The 26,483-nt window shown below is 41.0% G+C and overlaps 1 protein-coding gene across 6 annotated transcripts in view; it reads left to right on the forward strand.

Moving 5' to 3' along the window:
• Positions 1 to 26,483, forward strand: part of PAK3 (p21 (RAC1) activated kinase 3) — a 188,725-nt gene that overhangs the window by 154,276 nt on the left and 7,966 nt on the right. For all 6 annotated transcript variants that reach the window (XM_075007384.1, XM_075007383.1, XM_075007388.1 and 3 more), the window contains 8 exons: positions 488 to 650; positions 2,893 to 2,956; positions 10,801 to 10,849; positions 14,839 to 14,951; positions 16,735 to 16,852; positions 17,666 to 17,765; positions 18,218 to 18,414; positions 25,757 to 25,894. In XM_075007384.1, the coding sequence (XP_074863485.1) occupies positions 488 to 650; positions 2,893 to 2,956; positions 10,801 to 10,849; positions 14,839 to 14,951; positions 16,735 to 16,852; positions 17,666 to 17,765; positions 18,218 to 18,414; positions 25,757 to 25,894 (942 nt within the window). The remainder of the gene's footprint in view (positions 1 to 487; positions 651 to 2,892; positions 2,957 to 10,800; positions 10,850 to 14,838; positions 14,952 to 16,734; positions 16,853 to 17,665; positions 17,766 to 18,217; positions 18,415 to 25,756; positions 25,895 to 26,483) is intronic.

Genomic DNA, 26,483 nt, shown 5'->3' on the forward strand with positions numbered 1-26,483 from the left:
CATTCCACAGCTCTGAGAGAGCATGGGGAGAGCCAAGGGTGGACTGCCCTAGGGCTCACCCCTTCCATCCTTGGCCCTGCCCCTTCTGGCTGGTTGGATAAACTCAGCATTTGAGTCACTGAGCCTCAGAGCCTCCCTACGTCATTTTTACAGTCACCCTTCAGAGCCTAATCAACTGGAAGCAAGTAAATATTCCCCTCCAGGATCTGCAACACAAAATTGCAGCACCATGGAACCAAAAATGAAACAGACTTTAACTGAGGATAAACCTGACTTAATTTGTTTTTATTGCATGTGTTTTGGGAAATGCAGACAGGAAACAAACCTCTGAATGTAAATTGACATTGATGATAAAGCAACATGGTTTTTTTTCCTGATGTGACATGACAGTGGGCAGGGTTCCTATAAAGAACTGTGTGAAAGAAAACTTAATGAGGATTTATCTCCACACACTTTTCCCTGATCACAAAATAATTTTCTATCGCAGATCTACACTCGGTCTGTAATTGAACCTGTTGCTGCACCAGCACTAGTTAAAGAGGCTACAACCCCTCAGCCTGAGAACTCAAACACAAACACGTTGTACAGAAATACGGACCGGCAACGAAAAAAATCCAAGATGACCGATGAAGAGATCCTAGAGAAATTGAGTAAGTGTCCTGCCCTCACTTCTTGTTTGATGAGGCATTGTCTGTATCTCTCCTGTAGTCATACAGAAGGAATGTCCTTATTTTAGTGTCACTACCCCCTTGTATACTGATTCATAATGGGAGACATGATGGCCAAAAGAAAATCTCTGGGTAAAGGGGATAATAACAGTTTTCTGATTGTGTGTCTACGGCTGAAATGGCAATGCAGAGAAGTGTTTCTACGTTGCTGAGAAATCACTGGTCTATCATCGGAAATATTTGGTTACTTTACACTATAATTATTTCATTTCTCCTGTTTGGATGCCATTTTTATTATTTTATCTTAAACGCATTTCTCTGAATCTGTGGGAAAAGGTTGGTTAGTGGCGGTACCCAATCACTCTACCAACCTCAGAGAGTGTTGAGTGGCCTGGTATCCATGGCATTTTAGCACTGCCATTCTGTTTGTGGTATGCTTTGAGCTAACCCAGGATATACTTGAAGAGAAGCTATTTCCCTTCAACTTACCAACCATTTGTCAAAGGGTGGCAATTATTGTTTTTCCCTAAGTGTAAACTGTATAATAGCTGGTAAGATCCCTGAAATGCTACATTCAATAAATGTTTGACCTGGAGCCTGAAAGTAAAGTAAGAATAACTTGCGCTGCGCTGTTGTAGGAGGAAGTGCATGAGAGCTCGTTGCTGTACCTCTAGTCAGCAAAAACATGTGCTGGGATTAGTAGCAAATGCTGGCTGGTACTTGTGATTCTCCTGGCTGGAGGAGCTGTATAGCACATGCCACAGAACATCCCTGTTCCCAACAGCTCCCCATGAAGGATCTCGCCTTCTGCAGCAAGTTTCCTTCTGTAAAGGGTGCACCAGACAATATCTGTGCTTCTTCCCACTGCACTGAGAGAGACAAGTCAGATGCCCATCAGCAAAGCACTGGGATCCATAGAAATACTGTAGGTGAGGTTGTGGGAGAGAGATATACTTACAGAGACTGTCAGCTCAGCTAGTTGTCCATCATTTGGAAGAACAGGCAGAGGTGGGCGTGTGCGTGTGTGTGTGTGTGACAGAGAGACAGAGAGAGAGAGTAAATTTCCAGACATGTGCACACAAATCATTATCACATTCTTGACATTCTTCCCCATCAAGGAATAATCTTCTGCAAATACTATAGCATTATACACTGTAAATTGTATCTGTAGTAGCTATTTACATTGGCAGTAATTACCAAATTATTAGTATTTTTGTTTTCCATTGGGCCTGTCCTCCTAAATATCATGCTTTTAAAAATTCCACCCTTAATGTGTTCGTGACTTTCTGAATATTACATGGAAAGCATTTCAATTAATGCCACTTGTTGCAACAGTTATTCAATAGAGGGCAGCACTCCATCCATCATTGCTTGTGAGGTAGAGATCAATGTATTTATAAAATTACCAATACCTTATTAAAGTAATAACTTTTTAAAGGAATTAAAAGCTACAGTCTGAAGAATGCTGCTGCTCTTCTAATCCATTTTAAATCCCTTTTCATTTGGTAAGAGTAGCGTGTGTGTACATTGTAAAGTACCCAGTATAATGTTTGTTACTGATCAAAGTCAAATGGAAGACAACCAGTGTTGCTCTTATATAAATGAATTAGACAAGTGAGAGCTCTTTTCCAGCTATGTCTACATCACAAAAATAGTCAAACGCCCTTCATTAATTATTTAACATTAACTGTTATTTCTTTAAAGGCAAACAATTGAAGGACAACTTTCTGGTCTCTACATGGCAACTGTTTACAAATGTAGAGTCCAACAAATAAATTTGAGTTTAATGTATGAAAGTGTAAACCTCCCCCCCATGCTGAATGATAAAGAGAGTAGCTAGTTCTGAGGAAATTAGCATTGTTATGCACACTCGCATTAACATTTAAGCATACAAACACTTATTTGCATGTTTATTAATTCTTTAACTCATATCTGAGTCTTATGTGAGCTCTTCTCCACAGTTCATGTTCTTAGTGTTCTTTCCAATTCCAGAGGCAAACAAGCTCATCAGTGGATTAAAGAAAATTAGTGGATGCCACCTGAATTACTAAACTGCTGCTCTTACTTCTAATCAGTGTGCTCTAGTAGGACCATATTCAATCTAAACTGCACATAATGGCAATAATGCCGTGCAATTATGATTGATTTTTGACTTGTCACAGTTTGTCACTAAAGATATAGTACTCATTTTCAAGTGAGTTTCATCATTTTTTTTTTCTTTCAGGAAGCATTGTGAGTGTGGGTGACCCTAAGAAGAAATATACACGATTTGAGAAAATAGGTCAAGGGTGAGTATGGTTGGAATTTTATGTATCTACATGGGTCAAATACATTGTAGCAATACCTCACTGAGGTCAAGGGAGTTATCTATACATTCAGAATATGTGTTCAGATTGCACTTGTAACCTCAACATTGATCAGTATTGTTTTGTGTTCAAGAGGAGTCATCAGAGAAATGTTCATGAAGTCTGGCTTAGTAGTGTAGGTTACATGGGAAATACATCATCCCTCAGATGAGTGGTGTATTTCATCTGCCTCCCTGAAGAAGACAGTTTTGATATGACCAAGGATTAAATGGGAGTATTGGTGAAATAGAACTTTATCTTGTACAGTACAATCAAAAATGCCAGATATTGGCCAGCCTGCTAGATGGCCCCCTGGCTGGACAGCTGGCCCCAACCCTATGGCTGCTGGTGTGAACTCTTGGCCCTACAGTCCCATCTGTGCAGCCAGCTGCCAGTTAGGCAGCCAGTCCCACAGCCCTAGCAGGGCAGTCATCACAGGCTGGGCAGCCAGCCCCTGGCTGCCCTGCCATTGGTGGTGGCTGGAGAGCTGGCTGCCCCGATCTCGTGGCACTCAGCTCCGCTCCCCCGGAGCGGTGCTAGTTAATTGAACTTGCTGATTACCCAAATTCTGGTTAGTTTGGTTTCTACTGTACTTTAGTTAATGAAAAATGCTGTATATCATTTTATCTGAGAGGTGTGCAGCTCAAGGTGACATTTAAAGAAAGTATTTCAAGAATCAGGTTTATAATCATGTACTTTGAGAAAAAAAGCAGAAGCTAAATAACCCTTGTTTTTCTGCAAATGTAATAAAAAGTATGTATTCAGAAATGCAATCTCTTCTCATGCAAAGAATCCTCAATATTTGGCCATAAGGTGCATCATTTGCTAGTTATCAGAAACACGGTGTCTTCAAAACATTAGGGGTTTGGCCACACTTGGCCAAGACTTTGAAATGGCCATGCTAATGGTCAAATCGGAGACTACTAATGAGGCTCTGAAATGAATAGTCAGTGCCTCATTAGCATGCTGCCAGCTGCAGCACTTTGGAAGTGCCGCATTTCTCTTGCACGCAGCTCGTCTACACGGGGGTCCTTTTCGAAAGGACCCTGCAAACAGCTGATAGGAATAAGGGGATTTCAACATTTACAGGGTCCTTTCGAAAAGGACCCCCGTGTAGGTGAGCGGCGAGCGAGTGAAACGCAGCACTTTCGAAGAGCCGCAGCTGACAGCATGCTAGTGAGGTGCTGAATATTCATTTCGGTGCCTCATTAGTATTCTCCAATTTGACCATTAGCATGGCCTTTTGAAATTTTGGCCAAGTATGGCCACAGCCTAGGTGTTTATTCAGAATGCTGACTACATACCAGGTCTGATTCTCTTTTCCATCACAGCTAGTTGTGCAATATTGTAATTGCATTATTTTTAGAGGAGCTACTCTTGGTTTACATCATGTAAGAGTAGAATTAGGCCCTCAAGTTACCAGCAATAATTATCACAGAATTAAGTATGCTGAGATGAGTACTGTGTGCTGAGCTATCTTTGTACATTTTATATACTCTTGGATTTCAATCTTTTTTAACTTCTTGTTGATATGGAACTGGAGTATGCAGAACAAGGAGAGACCATTTCTTTTCAAGCTCACATTACTCTTTTTTTAGGTTTTGTAATAAAAAGATTCTGATTTGAAAGGGCTGTTATATGAAGATGATTTCAAATGTCAGCTTCCATTACTTTCATTTACCTCACATCACTTACAGTAGATACAAATTACACCTCCATTCTGATTGTACAATGTCAAATATATGAGTTAGAGTTAAATAACAAATGAAATGTAATATGACCAGTAATATAAAAAGCCCCAGTCCACCTTACATGGCACTCTGAATGGGTATAGGTAAAAGTTTTTGATCATCTGAAGTGAGGGAGACCAGATGTGTCGATTTCATAAGGACAGTCCAGATATAGGTGGCTTTTTCTTAACGCCCCTGCTCTTGTCCCCATCCCAGTTTTTCATACGTGCTATCTGGTCAACCCACCTGAAGTCCCAGTGTGAGAATTTTCTAATATCCATAAATATATGTTTTAAAATGTAAAAGCAAGTTAAAATTACATTGAGATAAGTAGTGAGAAATTAGGCTCTTCTTTAACTTCTTGAGTTCTTAGATTCAATGGACTTATCTTTCTGTATTTATGGTAGTGCTTCTTTATGGTATTTTTTATGGAAATGCTCTGACCTTTGCAATCATAAATCTAATCACTTTCAAACTAAGCATGATGCATGTTCTCACCAGAGCTGTGCATCATAAAGATTAGAGAATTGCAATCCTGTGATGAGATAAACAATCACTAATATCCTGTGTTACTTTTACTACAAAATATAATGTTCAGAAGAATTAAAATCTTTGTACTTCTAATAGCCACCATGAAATCCAATAGGAAGCCATAAGCTTTTCTGCTGCAGTTGTACATTAAACAATGTATTATTGTTGTAGAAGCAAATATCTTTCCAAGAGCTTGGAAGCAGGTAAACTTTAGTAACCGTTATTTTAACTATGGTCTTATTCTGGGTTTTGAGAATTGGAGCATTATGTATCATTCACTTTTATTCAAAACTTTTCAAAGAGCAATTTTATTAAAGAAATGAAAAGGCAGTTTCTTTAGTCTAGATTATATGAATTTGGGGAAGGAAGGAAGAACAGAGGGAGAGACACGCAGTATGATCTTGCCTCAGAGTGTTAAGTTTTTCTGGAAACAGCAAGCAGTTGACACAAGGAAGGTCTCTGCATCTAGAGAAACAAACTCATTTTTCTGTGCCTTTCTTTTTGCTGTCCAAACAATAGAGAACAATATTACTACCATAGTAAACACATTCATCCTTTAAGCAGGTCACTTTACCCTAGAATTAGGCATAGAGTAAAACTTCAGTAGTTGTCAGGCACATAAATACTTTATTTTGGTAAGATTTTTTATATCTTATTTTGATAGCAAACATTTTGTTTGAAAATAGGGGTGTTCAGAGAACCTTAAACGAAGTATGAACTGGATGAATTATTGCCCAAAATTCAATCTGCAATAGGCCAGGACTATTTTGAACTCTTGTTACTTTGTATCCAGTAAGCACCCAACCTCTCTCGTTACAACTGTCCACATGTTACACAATGTTGACATTGTGATGTCAAGCAGTTAAAACAAAATGACACAATTCAGGTTGCTTATGCATTGGCACAGTGCTTATGCGCTATGATAGTCTTTAATTAAATCATCCTATACTTCTTTTGCACAATCTCCCCTGCCTCATTCAGGGTCATGAAGACAACAGAAGGCATCTTTAACAGAAGGGTATCCTCTTTTCTCCCACCAATTTTCAAATCCCTACTTCCAAGTACGGACTTGCACTTTTCAATGAACACTTGCAGGAATTTTTGAACAGGCAAAACATTCTTGGAAATAACTGAACTTTCAAAACTTTTTTTTTTTGGCTGAACCTTAAAAAAGTAGCCTGAGACCAACACCCCACATCAGCCCAAATGATTTAAGTTTGACAAAGTTAAAAGCACCTAAAAACAGACAATGAGAACTATGTCAGGCAGTCAACTTTCTGCTTAATAACAACAGCAGTTCTGTGGCACCTTAGAGACTAACAAATTCGTTAGGTCAGACTCTAAGGTGTCACAGGACTGCTCGTTGTTTTTATGGTTACAGACTAACATGGCTACCTCTCTGAGACTCTCTATGAACTATGATGATTCTAAACTTCAGGCCTGCATGTGGAAGAGTGAAAGAAGCTATTCTTCTTGGTTTTCTTAGTTGCTCAGAAGTGGCTTGTATGAAGTATTTCACAATTTTGAGAAAGAGCACATACTCTCTTATGAATTCCTGTTGGATTTTGTCACTGCTGACTTTTGGTTTATCATCAGAATCATTGCAGCCTTCCCCAAAACACGCTTTTTTGAGACACTCCCCTTTTTAAAAAAATTGTAAAAAAGATACAAGGACTCAGGGTAATGACTTAGGCTATATTTACATGATAGGTTTTTCTCGGCAAAACTGGGCTTTTGTTGGGAAAAACCATGGAACATCTATATGCAAAATGCTCTTTGTCAACAGTTTGCTGACAAAACCTGGCACATCCATCGGCAGCATTATACCTCTACCCATTCAGGTATAACACCTCTCTCAACAGTGTTCACCAGGCAACCCTGTTTGCAGAGCTTCTGTTCGGCCGTTCTGATGAGAGAGGGCGGGGCAGTCTGGCTGCTGTCTGTAACAGAGCCCACTGCTCTCTCAATCCACTTTTATGTGTAGAGACACTCTGTTGGCAAAAGTTTTGCCAGGAAATCCCTTCTGACAGTGACTTCTGTTGACAGAGGCTTCTAGTGTAGACATAGGCTTACAGTAAAATGCAGCACAATGTTTGCATGTAAAGAGAAGACGTACAAAAACAATGCCTTTGGTTTTATCAGGCCAGGACAGAATTTTAATCTTATAGCCAAGATTGAAATAAATTTTCACTGCTGGGATATCAAAGCTTCATTTCACATATTTCACGAGTCTGACAAAGGGGATTGGACATGCTCCTTCACTTTGTGCTGAATAGAGATCCCAAGAGAAAGTGGAAGTACATTGGAAGTGAAGTCTTTTCTGAGGATGCTATACCCTTAGGGTTTGCTTTTGAAGTGAGACGAGGAGTTGCTGTGCTTATTTACAAGTAAAGCAGAGGATGTGGTGGTCATCACTCTGCTTATGTGTTTAATTAATGCCAGTGAAGATGACACAGCTTACTGAGCTGATTTCCTGGCATTTATTACAAATAGTCAGTTAAGTTTATATTGAAGATCGGAATAGAATAGGAAATGAGTAGCTAGATCTTTCAGTAGCTGTTAATAAGGAGACAGGAGACGCGAGGGGAAGACAGGGGTACCTGGCAGGCTGCAGCTGAAGAGGATTTAAGGAAAAGTGAATTGGGTGGGCAGTCACTCAGCAGTGCTCCATATGGTTTGTGACCTGTGTATGTTAGTCAGCATAGTCACCCTGCGAGGTAGGTGAGCGTCACAGCTGAATCTCTTTTTTTGTATTTCTCCTTGGTTTACGAGTCATGGGTATAACTTCCAAGGCACTGAGACCACTGACAAGAGAGTGAAGTCTCTCCTTTACTACCTTAGCTGAGAGCTGGCTGGCTTTTACCTTATGTCATGGAGTCACTGGCTTTAGCCTGTAAGGTCGCAGGTACATTCCCTCCTGCCAACAACCCAGATCCATCAGCCTTACAGACACTTCAGGTTATATAGGAGACTTAGGTTATGGCTACTTGATAGAGAAGGCTACACTGGCTCAGTTTTGGATACCTCCTAACAAAATATGAGAGGGGTAGCCATGTTAGTCTGAATCTACAAACACAATGAGAAGTCCTGTGGCATCTTATAGATGATCAGATTTATCGGAGCATAAGCTTTCATGGGCAAAGATCCACTTTGCCAGGCATCTGACGAAGCAGGACTTTGCTCGTGAAAGCTTATGTTCCAAAAAATCTGTTAATCTATAAGGTACCATATGACTTCTTGTTGTTTTTCTAAGATGAAGATGTTTAATGGTTTCTGTGATTAAGTTTCTTGGTTCAACTTCACCATTTCCACTTCACAAGGATATTGATACAGATCCAATTCTAGATCCTCCAAAGTGCCTAACTTTATTAAAACACATCTGTTACAAAGTATTTTAAAAGAGACTGGACAAAAATTATAACCACTAGGAAGAAAAAAAGCCCCTGCTGTAAAATTATAGCAGTATTTATTTAAAATACTCACTATCCAAATTCTTACCAGATAGCCTTGAGCTTACAAAAAGGCATCCTAATTCAAATAGCTGTTAAAAAAAAAAAACAAAAAAACCCTAACAGCAGTGAGCTAAGGAGGTACAGCTCAGTATTAGTAACCCTGAACAAACAGTTGGATTTTTATGAAAACAAATTGGATTAATCTCTCCAATTAATCATAGAAAATGCATTTGTATTTATATTAAAAGAATGCAGAGCATGTCAAATGATCACATTGTTTCCAAGAGAGGCACGCAGTCTGTAGTGCACAAAGGAGTAACTGCCAAGGTAAAATACTATGGAAATATTTCAGCTTCCAGGTGAACAGAACTAACATGAAGGCCATGTAACACTGAGCAACTGGTTTAAATTGAAATTAGCTGGTTCTCTAGGTTTCCATTCAAAGTAAGTAAATGTTCCCACTTCCCTTCTCAAAATTCCCATGTTGGTCCTCCCGCTTCTACAGACAAGCTGGAAAGGCTCTCTAAATGCTCACAGCTTGAGAATCTGTGCTTTAATTCAGGTGTTAGCTTCCAGTCATGTTAACAAATGTCACCATGGCCCTTCAGCATTTAAACACACTAGGTGTTTTGCTCCATTTATTACCTTTTTCCAGTTCCAACAATCCATTAACACTGTGGGGAAAGACTCTTTCTTAAGCAGGAACAGATGGCAAAAAACCAGTGTGTCTAGTCTGCATATGCTGATTGGTGTGTCACTTTATTTTCTGGTGGCTCTGTGACAGACTCCAGATCGGCTTCGGAAATGAAGCATGAATGTAAGGACGATGAAGGATTCAAATGTCTGACACCCTACAGTAGGAAGCTGCCGAGTGACATGACATACTTAGGAATCTAGAGCTTCTTATTTATTTATTTGCATGTGTTTTTAGGAGTTCAGGGATTCTCACCTAGCAGAATTTTCCCAATAAAATGAACAATGTCTATAGGTGCAAAAGCAGAATTAAAAATCAGGTGGTACAATCTAGCCAGTTAATTGAAGGCCAGCCCAAATCTCTGCCTCAAAAAGAACCTCAGGCTTCCTATCCAGGAGCAAACTCTGACTCCAAGAAAAACATTTAAAATAGGAGTACAGCCCTGCAGTTTTGAAAAAACCAAATGAGAGCTCACAGAAGGTGAGCAGTTGTGCAGAAAATGGGATGTTGAGAGTAGAAAATAAAGTTGGCAGCACTTCACCCATCAAGCTAGAATGAAATATAAGTAGCTCAACTCAACCACATTTGAATCTCACCTAGACATTTTTAATCAATGTTAAGATAAACCTGCAGGAAAGTTGAGATATTGTCAAGGTTTGCATGTTGCTAACTAAAGAAGACACTAAAGAAACCAAACAGCGGCTCTGTAGAAAGCCTCTGAGCAAACACTGCAGAGAATGTAATCTCTGAGCATCTCAAGTGCTGATGATCCTCAGTATGTATCTGTGTCTTCCTGCTGGACGATCTACAGAGGGAATTCTTTTCCCTAATTTTTTATTGCTTTCTTATCCTCTAGTGCCAGAGTCCCCAGGGCACTCCTAGAAATGAGGCACAGCTCCTTCTGAAGCCATGAAACTTACCTGTAAATCTTCCAGAGGGGTCACACAGGTGGAGCTGGTTGTGAAATGTGTCTTATATACTGCAGTAACAAAATAGAAGAAAATGAAAATGTTTTATTTTTAGTAATAATTTTAATGCAGAACTTTTAGGGTTTTACAAAAAAGGGGAGGTTGGAGGGATATTTTTTGGATTTTCATTTTTATACAAAAAGTCAAAAAAGTCAATAAACCATTTTTTTGCAGAGGTTTTTTTTTTTGGAGGGGCAGGTCTGGTCACAACAAATAACTCAGCATGCATCTTTCACTCAGGTGCTAAGCTTGGGTTTTTGTAAGCATGCTTTGCATTGTGCACAGCTAACTATTGTGATGGCTGAATGAATATATTTTGTAAACTGCTTAGACAGAGATTTGGCATATGCCGTTAACTTTGCTTAAAGGCACTGCATAGCTCCTCACTTTTTGCTTGATTTTTTTTTTCTAGGGCATCGGGTACTGTTTATACAGCAATAGACATTGCCACGGGACAAGAGGTAAGTGTTAATATTAAATCCAGATTTTTATGTAATTCTTTAATATTTTCTCTTTTGTCAAGAATATTGTGTCATACTTAATATTCATATACAGCTTAACATCACGATATCAGCTACTGGTTTACCCTAAAGTGGGTTCTTTTGAACTCTTGGAATGCCTCACTCCATAGAAATTAATGAGAGCTTTGCTACTGACTTCAGCAGAATGAGAATTTCACCCCAGTATGGCTGGTTGTTAAGTGGAATATTTTTCCCTACCTACTTTTTCTTCAGTCCAGTTCTTACATCCTCTTAAATCTTAAATCCTGCAATGAGAAGTACAGGGATGCCGAAATAGCGCAACTGTTATTTTGAAAAATATTTTGAAATAACAGGCATGTTTCAAAGGCACGGAGTACCTATTTCAGGATACCTTGGTGGAAACAGCTGTACCAATATAAACGTATTTATACTGAAAGAGCTTATACCCTAAAATTTACCACACAAAACCTTTTGTAGATTAGACCTTAGATTACTGAGAGAGATAGATTGCACATCCTCTAACTTATCTACAGGCTTAATGGATAACCCTAGGTTTGAAGACACTCAGAGTTTGTCAAACAGTTCAGCCCATGTCTAACTGATATAAGGAAAAAAATATGATTCATTGCAGTGACCTGAGAAAGTTTGTCCATAGCATTATGAAGCACTGCCAAAAAGTATAACCAGAAAGTGTATGAAAAGAGAAGTTACATCCTACACAGCAGGGCATGTTAGCACCGTCTTAATGACTGAATGTATTAATGCAACGACCAGTTGTCAGATTTGCTGATGGATGTTTCCATCACTAAATTTCAGTTTATTTTAATCACTGATTCAACTACAGTAATAACACTTCTCACTTTTCTACTGCACTTTTCATCTTCAATGCAAATATTAAAGGCAGAGTATTGTTAATACATAATGTTTTAGTGTCATTGAAGTTGGTTGACCCAGACCATTTCAAACAAGAAAACTCAAAATGAAAGGTAAAGATCTGTCCTTAAAACATGTATTTTTGCTCAGGCCATGTGTCACAGTGCAAGACACTACACATTGGTTCAAGTGCGCAACAGCTGATCACGGTCAGGGAAATGGAAGAATGAATGAGGTCTTGTAGGAGCAATGTTTTGACTTCGAACATCCAAAGTTTTTGCTACTTTTAGTTGTCATCTTCATGTTCATTTGTATTTTTTTCAAACCAATCTTTTTGAAATTATATATAAATATAAAAATTTTGAAGATTAGGTGACCAAAGTAAGGCCCCTAGAGCTATAGTTAGACAGCCAATAAAAACTGTATGATTTTCAGAGGTGCTTGACTGCACAAAACTGAGGGGGACTTCTCTTAGGATCAGACACAAAAACATTAACCTAACCACATCACTCATCGACGTTAGTGGGGTTTTTATAAGGCTTCCTGTGCCCTGGAGATAATGGTTAACGTCTACCATAAAAATACATGTTTCAGCCCAGTCCTACAAACATTTACACACATGCTTGATTTAAGCAAAGAAATCATCCCATTGACTCGTGTTTAAAGTTCAGCACATGTATAACTGCTTGGTGTGTTGGGACCTTATGCAGTTCTTGGGGAGGGGTTGGTCTGAGGTCATTTGTTTGAATGACCTACATTTTCTGCTCTCCTGCAATCCAGGGAAGTGATTTCTTAACCAAGTCCAAAGAAGCCAAACCCAGCTGGAGCAGTGGCTATGAAAGGGCTGCTTGCCCCATGTTAGATAGGCTGGATTTCATTTATTCCCCCTTCAAATTCTTTGTATTGTGAGAAGGAATGAATTTCACCTCTGGTGCATGGTATAGATAGGACAGATAATACCACATCAGATAGTGGTTGCCTGAAGTTTCCTCCTATAAGACACTGTTTTCAGTTGCCAGAGATTTGCTGCAGACCTTCCCCCCTCCCCCCAAAAAATATTTGAGCTAAAAAGGTTCTGACAATAAGGCCATTGAAAACACCATTATTTTGTCTATGTTTAAAAACTCTGGAGGCCTCTTCTCTGGTGTCTCCCTGCTCTGGAGCAGGGATTTTGAAACTGGGCCTTCTGTGTCCTATATGATAACGGTTAAATCTGGCAATGTGTGAAAATTCATTATCTGTGCTCAGGAGAGATGTCTTAGATTTTTTGCCGCTAAATTGCCCCCAGATTGTGTCTGCACTCGGCGTCTTCATTGGGGTGTGGAGCAGCATTTTTCTTGTGATTGCTGCTGCGCTCTGGGCCCCAGACGTGAGAGCAGGGAGATGATTGCTATTTCCCAGCCTGCCACAGGAAGAGTGGGGGGGAGGGGCATAGGAGGCATTGCCCCAGGGCCTGGCAATTCGAAAGGGCCTGGGGCTCTCAGTTGCTACTGCAGAAGCAATGGCACCCAGAGCCCAGGGCTCCTTCAGTTGCTGCTGGAGGGCTGGGCAGCACTAAGGGCTGTCTGTGGGGGACCACAGGGAACTCTTGGTATCACGGAGAGCTGGCTGCCTTGGCCCTGCCCCTTCCATCCTTGGCTCTGCCCCTTCTGGGAACATGGAGCTGTGCCTCCCCCACACTGCCCTGGTGTCTGGCAAGGCTGTCATCCCCCACAGCCACTCCTCTACCTCCACCACTGGGTTCAGGCACAGTGGTGGGAGCAAGAATCGGACCTGGGATGAGGGTTAGGAGTAGGTTCAGACAAGGAGGTTAGTAGTTGGGGAGGAAAAGTGGAAACAGGGAGTTGGGGAGGAGGGCCAACTGTGACTGGCTGGGCAAGGAAGCAGGGGACAGGGAACTAGGAGGACTGGAAATTTCTGTGCAAGGAGAGTAGGAACAGAGGGGAGGGAGACCAGTGGGTGTGGAATGAAGAGTCTAGATGGAGACTCGGACAGGTTGGTCAAAGGAAGTGGGACTGGGATAAGAAGACTAGTGAGTGGTAACTACGACTGGCTAGGTGAACAGAATGGGCCTGGAATAAGCAACCAGGGTACTGAAGAGAAGATGGGATTGGGATAGGGACAGGTTGCAGAACATGTAGCAAAAGAGAATATACTTGGGCGGGGGTGAGCAGATAGAATCTCAAGGTGCCACTTCCCACAGCTCCCATTGTCTGAGAAAAGAGAACAATGGCCACTGGGTGCTGTGGGGGCACAGCCTGAGCATGGTCAATGTCTGCAAAATGATAGCACATCCTGCTATCAGATTACTCTGATGGGCTGCAAGCTGCCCACGAGTTTCAGGTTGCACACCAGTTATCTGGAGATTTTAACTCTGCTGGTGACCCATGTTGGTGCTAGGATGATGCTACATGATGAAATTTGTGGGCAAGGGATGGAGGTGTTACAGGTTTTAAAAGAAACCTAGAATATTGAACCCAGCTTTATTAAAATAACATTATTTAGGTTGCCAAATCATGCACTATATTCGGGAAATACCAGAATTCAGTTTTCCTCTTTTACCTTAATAATGTTCTATTAATGTTTGTTGTATGATACTGATATATGCATTTGATACAATTTATGTAACTGGAATAAATTATCTTCTCCTTGGAGAATAGTTATTGAACCTGTATTGTTGCATGTACTTATTGCAGGGTGGTTTTATTTTTTATTTTTTTATTTTAGTCAACGTAGCACAATCACTAATTACTTGCAAAAATGAATGCAATAAATTGAGACCATTTTGGAACAAGCTAGGACTACAAAATATTAATCTTTTAAGTAGCAATTGACAATTAAAGCTATGCTATATACTTTGCAAAATAGGATGTAAAGTAATATATTCTGTAATTGGCACCTGAGTGAATTTCAAAGTATAAAGCATAGTATTGCAATGCAAGATACAATTTACTAATGCCTAATAAAAGGGCAATATGGTATAGTTTTCAGCTGCTCTGAAACATAAAGTCTCGAACACATTTATGTCTTTTGCATTCTGGTCTGTTGCAATTTATGCTATTAAACTTAGCATGTTTTTAAAAATTTCATTTTAGGTGGCCATAAAGCAAATGAATCTCCAGCAGCAGCCTAAAAAGGAACTAATTATTAATGAAATCTTGGTCATGAGGGAAAATAAGAATTCTAATATTGTTAACTATTTAGACAGGTAAGTTGTACTGGTCATTATCATTGTACAGCTTGTTTATATACCGTGGGTCAAAGACTTAGCCATTTTTTCTCAGTTTTGCATGCAAATGACCATTTGTGCACACAAAGATAATCACTGAGCATAAGGATCCAATTATAAAAGCTTACAGAAAGCTATTCTTCCTTCTGTGCCCATGTGAAAGATTCCTGAAATTGTGTAGACATCGTTTTTTAGAATTTTGGCCCGCACATGCTTTTAATGAAAACAACTGTCAATAGGTATAGCAATCTGCATGTTTTATTAGATGGACATATTCTTCCTATTTTATGAAGTGGGCACTGGTAAACTGTTATAGAAATTCTGTTAACTGGGGCTTCCTGATAGGATACCATGCATGTAATTTCAGACAAGACTGGATTCCTAATGGGAATTTTTCATTTCTTTAATTTAAAACAAAACAAAACAAAATAAAACAAAAACATTTCATGTTTCCGAGCGCATCATAAACTTTTGCCCTGTCAGTTTTAATTTATTTTTTTTATATCCATGGATACTTCAAACGTGCTGAAAAACGTTCTTGCTTTGCTTCTCATAGGCTAAATAAGTAAAAAATGTCCAGCTACAACTTGATTATGCTTTCTGCAGGCAGCATATAAAGGATTTCTTTTCCCTACGTTCATATTATTCAGGGTTATCAGACTGTTGATCAAATTCCATCTTCAGCCCTCATTGGCTGCTATGCATCTTAAAGCTTTTGGAGTTAATGGTTATTAACGCTGTGTGTCTGTATATACAGGTTGAACCTCTCTAGTCTGGAACTCTGTTGTCTGGCAACATCCACAATCCAGCATGATTTAGTTAGCTGGATGACCACTTATCATGGGTCTTTCCAATTTCTTGTGGTTCCGTAAAGTTTGTTTCCAGCCACCAGTCCTGGCTGTCAGTGTTCTGCACTGTTATTTAGCTCTAATATTCCGCTACATGTCTCTTGAGTGTGCAGTAGGCAGTGAAGCTGTCGGTTATGCTGCTAGACAATATTGACCTCCTATAGTCAGGCAAATTCTCTCATGTGGCACTCTCTAATCCGAGGGTGCCAGATTAGAGCGGTTCAATCCATATATATAGCCGCAAACACACACATGTACATAATTTCTTTGTGAAACAAGTAATGTGATATGGATTTAACATTCTTTACATGTTTCTCAACTGTATTTTTACTGTCTAAAGCAGAGATGGGCAACCACCAATAGTGGGTAGGCTGCATGAGCAGCCCTCCTTCACCTCAGTGGGCCTCAGCAGCCTACAGCCCACTGGGGTGCCATCTGCAGCCCCTCCTGCCACCATTTACCTCTTCTGCACTGAGGAGCTGGAGCCCCACAATTACCTGCTTTTCCCCTTCCTTCCCAGCACCTTCAGCATGCACAAATTGCCTGATTTGCATACCATCCTCTTCCTCTGCCTCCTTCCCAGAGTTGGAATACTGGGAGCGGCTCCCGGAGCACGAGAGGCTCATGGGGGAAGGGGACAGCTGGCCGCCTGAGGGCCGCAGGTGGAGTCCCAGTGGGTTGCCCACAAGTGGTCTAAAACCTAACTAACCTAGTTAAAGTATTACCTATAATGTGTTGCCTTTTTTTCATTTGGGCTACACACATTCTTCCCAAGCAGTCTGAGCTGTTAATTATACCCGGTCTTCAGTGAAAAATGACAAATAGGCATAGTCAGCTGTGAGTTTCTTTTTGTCAAATCAGCTCTGCAAAAAGCTACTCTTACTGATGGTGGTGTCTTCATTTTCTTGTTTCAGCTACCTAGTCGGTGATGAACTTTGGGTAGTTATGGAATACTTGGCAGGAGGCTCCTTAACGGATGTTGTTACGGAGACCTGTATGGATGAAGGACAGATAGCAGCTGTCTGTAGAGAGGTAAGAGGTGCCAAGCATGGATGTGCTTTCTGGGATCGTGTGACATCATGATAAGAATGTAAGAGATCTCAAAATACATCCTTATTTATAAGCTGTCTTTTTAATATTAGATAAGGAAGAGCATCTTAAAGGAAATCAGATTTATGTTCTGATGAAAAAAGCCACCCTTGTAATAAAGCCCAGTTACGATGGCATTTTTTACTGATTTGGCTGTGTTTTGTTCCTTTGAATGTTTACCTGTGGTAGTTCAGTCGTGCACCTTCTGCCTTGCCTTTTAAAAGGAAATAGTCTTGTCAAACAACGTGAAAAACTGCAAGTAAAAACAAATGCTCATTTGGTGAAGTATGAGAAATTTCATCCAAAATGAAGGTATTTTTTTAAAGTGTTGAAAAATTTTTTTAAATCTGTTGCAGATTCTAACTCTAAATTCTTTGTCATGCAGCCTTCTGCCAATAGTGATACAATTCATACTGAAAGAGCTTTATGGTTTCTTTTCTAGCAAACAATAGTTGGTCATATGGGACAGAGATAGCAAAAGTCACTGCAACAGCAATCATTCCATTTGTGCTTCCAGGCTGTAGTCTGTAACAATAATTGACATTTCTAATTCAAAAAGCTAGTGTGCCTTCATTTAGTAAGTTATTATTCTTACAGCATTGAAGCAGCAAGCTGTTGCACTTGACAGCACAATATTCTGTCATTGCTCACAGTTCATCTAGAAGTTAAATCTTTTAAAGATATTGTTTATTTCCCCTCCCCATGTAATGAAATCAGACCATTAACTTTTACCTTTATGTTCTTTTTTTATATCAGTGCCTGCAAGCGCTAGATTTCTTGCATTCAAACCAAGTGATCCATAGAGATATCAAGAGTGACAACATTCTTCTCGGGATGGATGGATCTGTCAAACTGAGTAGGTGTTCTTGGTCAGGTGGCATTATTCCGGTGGTGGTTGTGGAATTGCTAACTGACGGCCGATTACCTGAAGGAAGTGCTAGTACATTGGCCACTGTAGCCAAGAAATGTTTCATTTGAGAACAATTTTAACACCCCAGGGAAATCTGAAAACATAAGTAGGTGATTTAAAATTATTTGGCTGCGTTCTTCTAGAGCCCAGAGTTCTGATCTAAAGCCCCAAAGGCTGTGTGGTTTCCCACACAAATAAGAGCTGTAGAGTCACACTTTGTTAAAGAACCTAAATGGTTCAATTCAGTATTTCTTTGGTTATATCCTGCTATGTAACCCAGAACATGGCCATGTTTCCAGCAGATACTTTGTTTCAGCCTTGTGTGGAGCATGGAGTGTTTGTATTGGTTTGCATCCTAGCTTAAGTTAACGTTAACAATACTTTTTCCTTCTCTGCAGCTGATTTTGGGTTCTGTGCTCAGATTACCCCAGAGCAGAGTAAACGAAGCACAATGGTGGGGACTCCCTACTGGATGGCGCCAGAAGTAGTAACAAGGAAAGCCTACGGCCCCAAAGTTGACATCTGGTCCTTAGGGATAATGGCAATAGAAATGGTGGAAGGAGAACCTCCATACCTTAATGAAAATCCTCTCAGGGTAAGGCGCAAGTGGAGTCATACAGCACTGTCCTTCCATGTTGTCCTAACATTAGATACAATGTCCTGTCTAAACCACACAAGCCAGGTATTGTTTCAACAGCGTCATTGCAGCATACCAATACATATTTCAAAGATTAACAAATTCATCTGGGCATGAACGTTTGTGGGCCAGAACGCGCTTCATCAGATGCCTGAGGCGGGTTATGGCCCACAAGAGCATAGGCTCCAATAAATTTGTTAGTTTTTAAAGCACCACAGGTTTCCTCCTTGTTTTTTCTGAAACAGGATAACACAACTACCCCTCAGAGACATAAAGGAGGTACCCTCAGAAGCTATTGTTGTTCATGGGCTATGTCTACACTAGCCAAAAACTTCGAAATGGCCATGCAAATGGCCATTTCAAAGTTTACTAATGAAGCGCTGAAATACATATTCAGCACCTCATTAGCATGTGGGCCACCGCGGCACTTCAAAATTGACGCGGCTTGCTGCTGCATAGCTCGTCCAGATGGGGCTCCTTTTCGAAAGGACCCTGGCAACTTGGAAATCCCCTTATTCCCATCTGCTCATAGAAATAAGGGAACTTTGAAGTAGCCGGGGTCCTTTCGAAAAGGAGCCCTGTCTGGACGAGCCGTGCAGCGAGGAGCCGTGCGGCGGCGAGCCGCGTCAATTTCGTAGCGCTGCGGCCGCCCGCATGCTAATTAGGCGCTGAATATGTATTTCAGCGCTTCATTTGTAAACTTCGAAATGGCCATTTGCATGGCCATTTCAAAGTTTTTGGCTAGTGTAGACACAGCCACGATGTTCTCAATGGCCGTGTCTACACGTGCCCCAAACTTCGAAATGGCCATGCAAATGGCCATTTCGAAGTTTACTAATGAAGCGCGGAAATGCATATTCAGCGCTTCATTAGCATGCGGGCGGCAGCGGCGCTTCGAAATTGACGCTTCTTGCCGCCGCACGGCTCGTCCCGACGGGGCTCCTTTTCGAAAGGACCCTGCCTACTTCAAAGTCCCCTTATTCCCATGAGCTGATGGGAATAAGGGGACTTCGAAGTAGGCGGCGTCCTTTCGAAAAGGAGCCCGGTCAGGACGCGCCGCACGGTGGCAAGAAGCGTCAATTTCGAAGCGCCGCTGCCGCCCACATGCTAATGAAGCGCTGAATATGCATTTCCGCGCTTCATTAGTAAACTTCGAAATGGCCATTTGCATGGCCATTTCGAAGTTTGGGGCACGAGTAGACATAGCCAATATGTGTCATTTTTGCCTTCAGAGAGGTTTAAAAATTCTCAGTATATCTGCTTGTTTTCTGAAGTTTCCTTCTGCTGTGTCTCCGATGACAAAAATCTTTCTGATTCCAATGGTGTCCAGCTGATAAAATCTTGTGAAAAGAATTTCAAACAAAACAAGGGGAGAAGAGAATTTTCCCCAACCTGGATCACTGTATATTTGTTAAATAAATGAAATGTCTTACCTGATAGTGAAATCTGTATTTCCTTTTTAGTAAATGCAGTTTTAAAGTTATGATTTAACACCAGTTGTGACTGTAAACAATTGGGGCATTTATGCTATGGAATAGTTTACATTTTGTCCCAAGAAACATATTTATTCACTAAGTTAATCAATATGCCTTTTGAATGAGTGAATAGTAAGGGAAACCCTTATGTAATTGTATGGGTGAATGAAACCCCCAGTTGAACACTGGTCTTCTATCCCTGGGTGAATCCTCAGAGCTGTACAGCAACCTGCACTTATAGAAGATACAGCTTGTGTCTCCCTCCCGATGGCATTAGGAGAAGACCATGGATTAACATTTCATAGAGAGAATATCACAACAAAGTATGGCCTCTAGCTTTGCTCACAGGATACGTCTGCACTGCAGCCAAAACCCTGCATCACCATCTTGGGGCCCCAGGTTTGCTGACTCAGGTTCTGGTAATATTGGTTGGACTTACTCATCCCATGACATTTTCTTTAATTAAAGATTCATCTTTAATTTTTGGAGACTCCAGGACAATCCTGGAGGGTTGGCCACCCTAGCAGTGGAACCAAACATTGCAATGTTGATATCTGGGCTTGGGCTGTAGCCCAAGATCTGAGACCCTCTCCTCCCATGTGGGCTCAGAGCCCAGACTCCAACCTGAGCCCAAACGCCTACACTGCCGTGGTATAGCCCTGTGTGTCCAGGTCCCACAAGCCACCATCAGCTGACTCCGGCCAGCCTGGGCCATGCCAGAATCTTTTTATTGCAGTGTAGACATACTTATAGGTTCTGATTAATGATATCTAGATTCAAGAGGAACATTAAGGATGAAGTGGCATAGGGTTTTAAACTAACTTGACATTGCAGCTTTTGCACATGGCTCTTGATTCTTTTGGAAAGTCACAGATTTTGGGTGTGCAGTGCAAGTGTGGGCTTTCCTTCAGTTGCACACAATAATTTTCATTGCAGACTGTTTCTGTGCAGTGCCTTCTCCACCGCTGCATGGAGGTACTGTGGGGGGAAGGGAGATGGCTTAGTGGGATACTCGCCTCTAAAAGGGCAGGGCAGTAGACACTTTTGCTGCAGCCCTGGTGCTCTAGCTGGGACCTCTGAGCAGAACCCTCTGTGCGCTGTTCCTTTGTGGGGAGAATGATTCCATACCCCATTAGCTTCCTTAGGGAACTCTTGCAAAAAGCCTTCATGCCTTGGATCTGGCCCAAAATCTGGCGAGAGAAGTTAGTGTCACTGAAGACTCCAGCTGAATTGCAGCTGATTTTTGACTTGCTGGAATCTCCCTACTATATATATGATATCAGTGAGTTGAGTCAGATTGCTTTAGAAGCTGCAGATCCAGGATTGCAAAGCTAATTAGACTTCTCTGTGCCATCGTTCAAACTCAGTTATACCTCCCCAGCCAGGTTAAATCCAAGGTTAATTCCCTGCTGAAGTTTGGATTTGTTGGATCACTCTAATTCCTAGGAGTAAACTCTTCAAGGTGTCCTCAGGGAAGGGTCAATGCTTCTGAACCCTGTTCCCATAGGTGGTTGGGAAACCTGTATTCATAGACCTTTTTTGCAGATGTATAGGTCATTGTAGTGGTTGTATTTAAGCATTTGTCTGTGCTCAGGGAGTTCTGCAAAGCGTTAAACTGAAGCGTTGATAGTTTATTTTGTGAATAATTGTTTTAATAATGTAATGTGCCCAGGTGCTTTAGTTTCTGGCACCAATATAAATGTATAAATAAATAATTAAGGCATTTAAAGGTCATTAATCACGGACAGAGTTAATAGCACCCTGATGCAAAACCCTGTGTCATTTCCCAGATGCGAGGAAAATACATTCCATGCTGGACTGATTACTTCCTTGTTGCCTTTCAACTACAAGTGTTCAGAGACAGTCTATCACACATGTGCCCTTTCCTGGCCTCCTATTGGCTTCTAGTTCACACACAGAACCTGCAGTAGCATTACTCTCTTTTCACGGTGATTTTCACTGGGCCAAGTGTGCACTCAGGCCTGGAGATACTAACCTTAGTGCACAGAAATGCAATATACTTTGAGATCCGTGTTGGGGGTTTCAAGTTTCAATGAAAAAAGCACTTTTCTTCTTTTTGTCCACAAATCACCAGTTGTATTATTTTTCATCAAGAATTGCAAATTATTTCTAGTGTGCTTTGGACTGTATAACTCCCAGCACGAGAGTCCTTATAAATTGATCTTAACACAATTATGGGTAAGACGTGACACATACGAAGTCTGCATCTAACTTGCCCAAATCTCAGCTGTAACTGTCTGCTGAATCCTTCCTGTTTTCTTTTTTCTGCATGCCAAATACTTACTGCCCCTTTGTAGTTCAGTTACTACCATTGTGAAATCCTCTCATTTCCCACATACTGGAAACCTTTTCTGCTCTGCTTTGCAAGACATAAATGTTAAAATGCCCTCCTTTTCTACTTCCCTTCCTCTGAAATGTTCCAAAAGTGCAATGTCTGGCTCAGGATGACTGTTCCTCATGACTCATGTATTGTGACAAAATCAGCGCCATGAATCAGCATCTGAACTGGCTGCTGCATTTAACCTGCAGCTCTTATTTGACTTGGGATTCATAACAGGGCAGATGCTGCTCATATACTTCTACACTAAGCATACAGCAAACAGAAGGGGGTCAGTAAGTTTTAAAGTGCACTGGAAACAATAAGTCATCTGATGTCTTGAATGTTTCCAGTCTGGATGGAGTCATTTAGGCGATAAAAGCTGAAAAAGATCAATTCACCTATTAGCTCAATGGACCTCAGACACAGTGGCACAGGTCTGGACTCCACCAGTGTGAATCCAGAGACATCATTTAAGAGGAATTACTCTGAATGGACAGTGGTGTAAATCAAACGTGAATCTGTCCTGATAGTCTGTGTACCTTCTAAGATCAAAGCAAACATCTGCTTGTGTACAGCAGTTGCTCTAAAAAGGCAGCTTTTAGGCCTACTTGCTGTATGTTTAAATGGGTGAAAAAATGTAGACTTGGTCACTGTGGCTATGTCTACATCGCAGAGCTGTTTTGGGATACCAAGGTCTATTCCATGTCTTTGAAACGCAGCCATTATTTTGAAATATTATTCTGAAACAATGGGCATGCTGTTTTGGAATCCCTGTGCACGTCATTGCAGGAGGAGTAAGGAATGCCTCGAATAGCACTTTATATTGATGTTTGGTGCTGTTTAGACAGCACCACATGCCAAAATGCTTATTTCAAGCTACACGTGAAATAAGCTGTGCAATTTGCATAGCACAAATTGTGTAGATTATTTTGTATTTAGGCTGTTGTGTAGCGAGAGCCTGTCTGAAAGTTAATAGGACAGAACTAGAACTGTTCTAACAGAAAGAGGCCTTTTTTTCCTGGGGATTTCTAGGCCTCTTCCTATTCTGAAAGTCCAAGTGCAAAAAGTTGGTAGGATTCCATACATGCCTTTTGTAACCTACCCAACTGTCAAAGTGTCAGTGTAGTGAAGAATATCCAGTGGTGGCATGATAGGCTTGTTTTCTAGATTTTCAACTTTCTGAGTCTCAGTGAAATGTGAAATGTGTATAATGATTTCGCCCAGTCCTCACTGGATACATTCCCTGGCCAGAATTGTGGCACAGCATTCTGATTATGTATCCAAAACAAAAATACTGGGTTTTGCAAAGCAGAATGAAAGTATAAGAGATTGACAGAGTTCTATAGACATGTCCACCAACAAACCTACTCTGTTCCTCATCCAGAAGCATCCGAGACCATGCTTTCAAATATGAGATGACACAAATGCATGTTCAGTTGTGCATCATACTTCTTTTTGCAGATGTATGATGTGAGTTTTGTGCACAGAGTATCTGTGCACTCGAATGGCCCAGTGGATGCACTGTCAGCACCCATGGAACCTGATGTGTAATTCAACCCTTGCCACTGAATAGTGCTCCAGACTGATAGCTTTCACCTTTTTTTAATTTTGTTCTAATTGTGTTCTACACCCTTGAGTGTTGAAGATGACCATGAAAATGTGAAACAAGCATAATGCATATAGTTTTATCTTTCTGAGTCCTCAGACTCCCTGACTCTGTCTAGACTGCAAGCTTCTGTCGACAGAAGTTCTGTCAACAGAGCACACGTCCAGATTGCATGTTGGAAAGGATCCACCAGTCTTCTGTTGACATCCCTGTATACCTTGTTCAATGAGGCAGAAGAGATGACTCGACAGAGGGGTTTTTTCCTGACATTTGGCCCCATGTGGCTGGGCCAAATGTTGGAAAAGCCTCACCTGATACAACTGTGGGCAAAGATATGCAAATACATTGCGAAATTTGTGTATCTTTTGCCGACAGTTCTCGGCAATCTAGACATAGCCCCTGAAACATCCTTTTTGAAGTGTGAACTAGCTAATTCATCTCATTGGGTTGCATACTCTGAAACAGCGATTACATCTGAAATGTCTGCATTAATTGGTTAATTTCTTGGACTTGTTCTACATTACAGAGTTAGGGTGACAGAAGGCAGCTTATAGTGTCCCATCTCTGTGCTTGTACTAAAATTTTTGCTTCTGACAAGAGAACTTGCCCACCACACTGACTTAATAACTCCAGGAGAGGTGAGAATCAATGTCGACATGGTTAGGCTGACACAGTGTCAGTGTAGATGCTGCGTTGCTTGCAGCAACTGTTCCTGGCTTTCAGGAGATGTCCCATAATATCTCCTGCCATTAACACGTCAATCTATGCAAGTGCTTCTGATCAGGACACATACCACCGACACAAGGAGCAAAATGTGATTGTGCAACAGCCATGTAAATACCATGCCAGTTGTATGCCAAAGTAAATTAGGTCGACTTAATTTTGTAATTTAGACATCTCCTTATAGTTTTGCAAAAAACATCTAGCTATTGTGCTTAGCCAGCAGTCCCAAACTCTCCTGCTCCCCCACCATGCCACCCAGTCCAGGTGATCAGAGCCCAATTGTTACTTGCCTAGCTTGCTAAATCTTCTCTTTACTATTTAGCAATTTCTACTGTGCTCTTATGCACTGTCATGTAGAGTTGTGCAGCATATTGATTGTGTGGGGACACCATGATACAGTGAAGTTAATAATAAAATAATGAAATGGGGCCTTGGCATGGCTAATTTTTATAGTTTTTCTATTTAATTTGTTAAAATTTCATTTTTTCTTGACACTGAATTTTTAAACTGCTACAAAGTTTAGGTCCAGCATGCTGCCATACATGTAGCAGCCCATGTGCTTTGTGTATGTGGTTAAGTGCATGTGCAGTTATATGCATATTTTGAAAATCAAGTCCTAAATGTCCCTATTTTCCTCTCTGGGTATATAAACTGTTGCACTGCACTTCAGTTTTGATACAAAATCTCTTTGGTAGCCAGTTGTCCAGACTGAATGCAAGTATCTGCTGCATCACATTGTCATAGGTCAGCAGCGTTTAAAGGAACAGTGAGCACTGCAGAGATGAGCACTTGAATTCCAAGTTCCACGTTCTTTTGAAATAAGTGTTTGAGGCCTAGTCTGTGCTTTGAGTGATTTGCCAAAGTAGTTCCCTCCTATTGCAGACCCACCTTATGTCAGCAAAAATTGCTTTTCTGGGGCAGCTTGTTAGGCAAATGCAATGAGCTACAATGACAAAAGTCCTTTGTGTTCCTGTAACTGAATCTACACTACAGCTTTTGCCAGCATAAAAATGTCACAAAATATCACATCTGTAAGTGATACTGCTTTGCCAGCAGAAGTTTGGTGTGTAAACCTGGGCTTCGACCAGAATATGTACTAGAAGTCGAGGATTCTGAAAGAAGTAGGTTAAACCCTCTGGTTTAATTTTTCTCTAGGCTTTGTATCTGATTGCTACTAATGGAACCCCAGAACTTCAGAATCCTGAGAGACTCTCTGCTGTGTTCCGAGACTTTCTGAACCGCTGCCTGGAGATGGACGTAGACAGACGAGGATCTGCCAAGGAGCTTTTGCAGGTAAAATGGGCACAGAAATGGGAGGAGATTTCAAATGAGAAGTCTGTGGAAGTGGTGGTATTTGCATGCTCCAGATATGGAGCCCACTAGCTATACAAGGGGTTGGTGTGGAGTCATACGGTAGTATTAGATTATACTTCAACCGTGGTACTTTTCACACTAGCAGTAGAGGTTCTGTAATGTGTGTATTTTTTTTCTCAGAACCAGGTAATAGCATTTGAAGGGGCAGGGGAAAGGGGACATGAGGAGGGGCTGATTCTCCTCCACTTACCTGGCTGCAGGCAAGGAGAAAATTCCTTGAAATCAACCAAAGCTGAATCACAGGCGTAAATGAGATGGGAGTCTGGCCACAGAGGTGTGCGGCCAATGTGCACTATGTTACCTAGCACTCTGTTGTCTGAATTTTGCCTTCATAAAAAGGCAACTGATCTGGACCTGTGCCTCAATAGTTCTGAATATGGGACCTGGGCCTAAAATGAGACTAGGCCAAATTCTTCCCCAAAGTCACTAGAATTGCCCCAGAGATGAATTTGCCCTTCATGTTTTGAAATGTTTAATAGTTCTGTGTCCTTTCAAAATGAGAGCCTAA

This window comes from Carettochelys insculpta, chromosome 13 (assembly GCF_033958435.1).
Source record: "Carettochelys insculpta isolate YL-2023 chromosome 13, ASM3395843v1, whole genome shotgun sequence".
Lineage (NCBI taxonomy): Eukaryota > Metazoa > Chordata > Testudines > Carettochelyidae > Carettochelys > Carettochelys insculpta.